The following is a 6,060-nucleotide window of genomic DNA, read 5'->3' as shown; positions in this document are numbered from 1 at the left end:
CTGGACCAGGGGCACCCACCAGCACCCGCGGAGCCCCCCGTCAGGGTGAGCGGGTGCTTCTTGCAGGGCAGGGCTGTCACAGCCCTAAATGACCCCGAGCTCGGCTGAAAAGCCTGCAGAGCCCCGCCGTGACGCAGGTGCCGGCACCGTGGTGGGCCCTGAAGCCCCTTACCCACCGTCAGCCTGGACGAGCTGCACCCAGCGGGCTCTGCCCTGGCCTCGTCCACCTTCAGCTCCTCCAGCGCTGGGGGATAACGGGGGGATAAATGCAGGAGAGGAGCCCGTTTATCTCGCAAGGAAGACGTGGGCAAAAGGACGGGGCAGCCGAGATGCTTACAGCCTGCCCCGTGGCATCATCGCTCCACGGAGGGCACTGGGAAGGGGAAGGTCCCAGTTCAGCCAGCTCCGGGCTCAGGGTGGAGGAGGACGGGGAGGCCACGGGGATGGAGCCGCCGCTGCCCAAACCCCTGTGCCCTCCTTTGCCCCTGAAATACGCTGCCCGGGGGCTGCGTGCAGGGACGGGCATCGCAGAGCCTCAGCCCGAAGGGGCCCTTCAGGTGCAAATACACACCCACGTGTGTGCACATATATAAATAGGGGGTGCAGGCATATACATGTGTATGATTTAATTTACATACGGACATGCAGCCGCTGCTGGGGCTGTGCCGCTGTCCCGCACAGCGCAGCCGGGGCTCGAACCCGCGACCCCGGGGCCGCGCGGGGACCACAGCTCCCAGGAGGCAGCGCCCGCGGAACCGGGCGCCGCGGAGGGCCCGCCCCCGCCCAGTGCCGCCTCTCCATTGGTCGAGAAGCTGTCAATCAACGGGAGGGCGGCGGTGGCGGCGGGCGGGCTTCCTGCGGCCGCCTTTGCACTGACCCCGGCATGGTGAGCGCCGGCCGGGATGTCTGCCCGGGGGGGCCTGGCCCCGGGGGTGTCTGCCCGGGGGGGGCCATAGCCAGGCTGTCCGGGAGGGTGCGTGCCTGGGGGTGCACGCCCGGGGGGGTTGCATGCCCAGGGGTGCATGCACGGAGGGTGCGTGCCCGGGGCGTGCATGCCTGGGAGGGTGCATGACAAAGTGTGCATGCCCGGGGTGTCCCGGGGGTGTGCAAACCCCGGGGGTGCATGCCCGGGGTGTCCTAGGGTGTGCAAACCCCGAGGGTGCATGCCCGGGGTGTCCTAGGATGTGCAAACCCCGAGGGTGCATGCCCGGGGTGTCCCGGGGGTGTGCAAACCCCGAGGGTGCATGCCCGGGGTGTCCCGGGGGTGTGCAAACCCCAAGGGTGCATGCCCGGGGTGTCCTAGGGTGTGCAAACCCCGAGGGTGCATGCCCGGGGTGTCCCGGGGGTGTGCAAACCCCGAGGGTGCATGCCCGGGGTGTCCTAGGGTGTGCAAACCCCGGGGGTGCACGCCCGGGGTGTCCCGGGGGGTTGCACGTTCGGGGGGTCCCTGCCCGGGGTGTGGGGTGCATGGCCGGGGTGTCCCATAGCAGGGAGAGGGGCTGCGGGAAGCAGACAGCCCCGGCCCTGCAGGCTGGTGGGGGGGTCCCCAGCTCCCCCCGGCTCTGGGAGCCCGAGTGCCGGGGGGGACCCCTGAGGGTGTCCCCGGCGCAGGCGGTGATGGGGGTGCAGGTGGTGGTGAGCCTGCTGGCAGCCAGCGTCATGCAGAAGATGGCCCCGCACTGCTCCTTCGCTCGCTGGCTGCTCTGCAACGGCAGGTACGTGGCCCGTCCCTCCCTGCTCGTCCCCGTGGGGCCTCGGGGACACCCGGCACCGCTGACACCCGACTGCTCCCTTCCAGCTTGCACCGCTACAAGCACCCCTCAGACGAGGAGCTCTGCGCCCTGGCAGGCAAGCAGCGCCCCAAGGCCAAGCGGGACAGGTCAGCTCAGCTCGCGCCCGTGGCTCCGGCGGGACTAAAAACAATAAATATTTCGGTTTGGTGCTAATGGAAGTCATGCCGGCGTGCTGTGGGACTCCGCTGGGGAGGCGCGGTACTGACAGCCTCGGCCGCAGACGGGCTCGCGGCGGGTGCTGGGGATGAGGAGCCCCAAGCCGGGGACCTGCCGTCACACGAGGGGTTTTCGGCACCGTCCCACGGTGTCCCGCACAAGGGACGAGCCGGCTCTTTGTCTGCCGTCCCGAGCCCGGGTTTCCCTTGCAGGAGGATGAACGGCGTGACGGATGACAAGCCCCTCTCCGTGCCCCGGGACATCGACCTCCGCCTGGACACCAGCCCCATCACCGCTGTGGATGCTCTTGGTAACCCCCACAGCCTCAGCTCCGGCACCCTGCCCGTGCACCCACCGCTCCCTCTACACGCAGGACCCAGGCCTCGCCCTGGACCCGGGACCCTCGGCCACGCCTGGGACCCCCCGCGGGTCCCCGCGGCGTGGTGACGTGTCCCTGTGTCACACCAGTGCTGCGTTATTTCCTGGAGTACCAGTGGTTCGTGGATTTTGCTGTCTACTCCACTGCTGTGTACGTCTTCACCGAGGGCTACTACTGCCTGGCGGACCCCCAGAAGGAGACGAACATCGGGGTGCTCTGGTGCCTGCTGACGGTCGTCTTCTCCGTGTATCCTTCTGCCGGCTTTCGGGGTGCGACTGCTGCCACCCACCGGGTCCAGGCTGCCGACGGGTGGGAGAGGGAACCCACCATCCTTGGTTTTTCCCCATTAAAAGCCAGTTGAGGTGGAAAATTTAAATTTATGAATTTATAAACCGCTCACTGATGAGCTCTAAAGGTACCTAATGAGAGCCCTCCCCGGGGAGAAGGTGGCGGTGGCCTAATGACGTGGGTGGTTTACGACGTGCTAATGAGCGGGGGGGGGTCCCGCTGGCATTGGGGGGGTTCCCGAAGCCCCCGGTTTCCTTGACGGCCTCCCCTCGCCCGCAGCAAGGTCTTCTTCATGGTGATGCGCCATTACTTCCGCTCAGAGGAGGGAGGCGAGCGCTCCGTCTGCCTCACCTTCGCCTTCTTCTTCCTCCTCCTCGCCATGGTGGCCCTGGTCATCCGTGAGGACTACCTGGAGTTCGGCCTGGAGCCCGGTAGGTGAGGGGGGACTGGGAGAGGTGGGTGGGCAGGTGGCCCTGGGGCTGTGGACACCCCACTCACGGGGGGTCCCTCCCCACAGGGCTGGCCGGAGTCAGCAGCAACCTGGAGAGCATCCTGAAGCAGCGGGGCTGGGAGTGGACGTGAGTTGGTGGTAGGGCGGGGAAGGAAACGGGATTTTTGGGAGGTTTTTTGGAAGTCTGGGGTGGGAACCCCTCCGGGGCTCACCGGGGATGGGGCCGACCCGTTTCCCCCACGCTGCCGTCTCTCTCCGCAGGCTGCCGCTCGCCAAGCTGGCCTTCAAGCTGGGGCTGGTGGCCCTGTGCTCCTTCCTGGGCGCCTGCCTGACCTTCCCGGGGCTGCGCCTGGCCCAGACACACCTCGACGCTCTCCGGATGGCGGCCGACAAGCCCCTGACCCAGTTGGGTGAAATCTGCGGGTGGGGAAGGAGGCGAAGGGGTCGGTGCCGGCGTCTCAGGGGCCGGGACACCCCGGCTCTGCGGCTGCAGGGCGGCGAGGAGGTTTGGTGGTGGGAGAGGGTGGAGGGGGTGTGGGTGAGGATCGATCCCTGCCCGCGGAGGGATGGAGGGGGGGAGCAGGGGGGTCTCTGATGGCTCTGCCGCAGGGTCCTGCTCCACGTGAGTTTCCTGGCGCCCGTCCTCGTGGTGGTGATGTGGATCAAGCCCATCTCGCGGGATTTCCTGCTCCACGCGCCCATGGGCAAGCAGACGGTGCAGATGTAAGTGGGGGACCGGCAGCGGGTCTGACTCTGTGCCCCGGTCTCCTTGCTCCGAGGGGAAACTGAGGCACGGGTGCACCAGTCTACCTCCTCCAACACCAGTAGCACCCCCCCATCCTCACCACCACCACCACCTCTCCCATCAGACCCCCTCTCTGGGGCACGGGGGGGTTTCTGGACCCTGAGATCTCCCTGACAGCCCCCTCCTCTTGCCCCAGCATGTCGGACTCTGCCTACAACACCGCGCGCCTCTGGACCATCGTCAGCCTCTGCCTGTTGCGCCTGGCTGTCACCCGCCACCACCTCCAGGCTTACCTGGGCCTGGCCGAGCGCTGGGTGGAGCAGATGAGGAAGGAAGCCGGGCGCATCGCTGTCCTGGAGATCCAGCGCAAGGTCTGGACGCGGGAGCTGGGGTGGGAGCGGGGGTCCAGGCACGGCCGCCGGCCTCCTGCTGATCCCCGCTGCCCGCAGATTACGAGGATTTACTGCTACGTCTCCGTGGTCAGCCTGCAGTACCTGGGACCCGTCATCCTCACCCTCCACTGCACGCTGCTCCTCAAGACGCTGGGTAAGGAGGCGGCGGGGGGATGTGGGGGACACGGGGGCTCCGGAGGGGCAGGATGAGACCCGCAAGTCATCGTCAAGCTGTCAGCATCCAAGGCGTCCCCAGGCTCTCGAGACACGCTTGGCAGTTGGCGTGAACCTAGTGCATGCAGCGAGCGTGCTGGGACTCAGCCACCAGCACGTCTGTAGCACGGGGATGGGGCTGCAGCGCGGGGACTGACCCCCACAGACCCGGCCCCTCTGTCACGCAGGGCACCATTCGTGGGGGCTGTACCCGGAGCCCCCTCCCCTCCCTCCGGCAGCGACCACAGCACCGCCGCGTCCCGGCGGCGAGGACGGGGAGGACGTGCGTGCCGTGGTGGAACAGATCACAGGCGTCTTGGGCGGCATCTTCACCCCCCTCTTCTTCCGTGGACTCTTTGCCTTCCTCACCTGGTGGGTGGCCGCCTGCCAGGTCGTCACCAGCCTCTTCGGCCTCTACTTCCACCAGTACCTGGCAGCCTCCTGACTGGGGGGAGCTGGGACCTGCCTTGGGGTGCAGTCGGTGCCCGGCTGCTGGTCCCCTTGCTCCTGCCTCGGCTGGTTTCCCCCTTTGCACGTGCCCATGGCACACGTGGACACGCACGTGGGGACATTTCTGCCACCAGCTCTCATCATGACGGGTTTTATGCATCCAGGCCGGCACGGGCATCGCCTGCTCCTGCCGCCGATCACCGCCGTGCCTGCTCTCGCCCTGCCGCCGCTCCGGGCTGAGTCCCTCCGGTCCCTCTTCCCCTTCCCAGCCCCGCATGGCGATGGAGGAGCTGAAGCCCCGCGGCGGGGTTTGCTGCTGCCTGCTCTGACCCGTCGCGGCTGCCCAAGGCTCTGCTGTTCTGTTTTTCTCGAGGGGAGCAGCTCCTGCCAGCCCTGGCCGGTACCTGCCGGGCAGAGGACTCGGCGGGGATCGCCCTTGTGTGGTAGAGACCTCACAGCCAGGCTGGAGCAACAGCTTGGCTTGCCAGCACAGACTTTGGGGTTTGCTCTGCCTAGCCTTTGCCTCCCCCGGCTGAGGGCAAGTGTATTTTTGTAGGGTCGCTGCTCTGGCCAGCCGGGTTGAAGCTCCTTGGGGTCATCCCTCTGCTTCGTGTGAAATCCTCAGGCCCAGCAGCCTCGGCCGTTGGCTGTTTTAGAAATAAATAAGTAACCCAGAGTCTTCGCCACACCGAAAGCTGCCGCTTTGTTTGCGCTTTGTGGCCCTGAAGCCCCGCGAGCAGGGCAGGGGGTCCCACGGTGCGAAGGCAGCGGCCTTTGGGCAGGCGGGCGAGCAGCAAAGCGCCGTCCGTGTTACGGCAGCAAGGGGAAAAGGCTGAGCGCTTCAACAGACCCCGCAGCCTGGCCTCATCGCACTCGAGGAGACCACCTCACGTTCACCCCATCGCAGCCCGACTCGGTGCCTGTTCCTGGCCCTTCCTCCCCTTGGCGCTGGGATCGCACCCGGGCTGATAAAGCGCTGCTCAGCCCGACGGCGGCTGCGGGGGGACGGACGGGGTCCACAGCCCCTCGTCCCTCTCGGCCAAGCTCTTCCCCACCGCACGGTGGGTGCTGGTCCAGCTGCATGAAAAAGGATTAGCAGGTCTGGGCTGCTCAGAGAAAGGGAGAGGGGCTCTGATCCTATTTGATAGGCTTGTAATGATCTTAATTCCCTCTCGCTAAGGGCCGAGATGAGA

The 6,060-nt window shown here is 66.9% G+C and overlaps 1 protein-coding gene across 3 annotated transcripts; it reads left to right on the top strand.

The window, feature by feature from the left end:
- The first annotated feature begins 824 nt into the window (after nucleotides 1-824).
- On the top strand, nucleotides 825-5,543 carry TMEM161A (transmembrane protein 161A). 3 transcript variants are annotated; one of them, XM_075524199.1, is made up of 13 exons: nucleotides 825-886; nucleotides 1,612-1,715; nucleotides 1,799-1,879; nucleotides 2,162-2,259; nucleotides 2,418-2,574; nucleotides 2,896-3,047; nucleotides 3,134-3,194; nucleotides 3,329-3,472; nucleotides 3,677-3,790; nucleotides 4,009-4,183; nucleotides 4,262-4,358; nucleotides 4,606-4,789; nucleotides 5,032-5,543. In XM_075524199.1, exons 1-13 carry the CDS (start codon nucleotides 884-886, stop codon nucleotides 5,105-5,107), a joined length of 1,446 nt encoding a protein of 481 aa, XP_075380314.1. In that variant the 5' UTR covers nucleotides 825-883; the 3' UTR covers nucleotides 5,108-5,543. The 3 variants fall into 3 exon arrangements, with proteins under 3 accessions (XP_075380314.1, XP_075380313.1, XP_075380316.1); XM_075524198.1 differs by having other exon boundaries at nucleotides 3,329-3,490; XM_075524201.1 differs by having other exon boundaries at nucleotides 4,606-5,175.
- Nucleotides 5,544-6,060: the final 517 nt, after the last annotated feature.

Source organism: Mycteria americana, chromosome 24 (genome assembly GCF_035582795.1).
Source record: "Mycteria americana isolate JAX WOST 10 ecotype Jacksonville Zoo and Gardens chromosome 24, USCA_MyAme_1.0, whole genome shotgun sequence".
Taxonomy (NCBI): domain Eukaryota; kingdom Metazoa; phylum Chordata; class Aves; order Ciconiiformes; family Ciconiidae; genus Mycteria; species Mycteria americana.
This window is presented reverse-complemented; position numbering and strand designations above follow the sequence as displayed.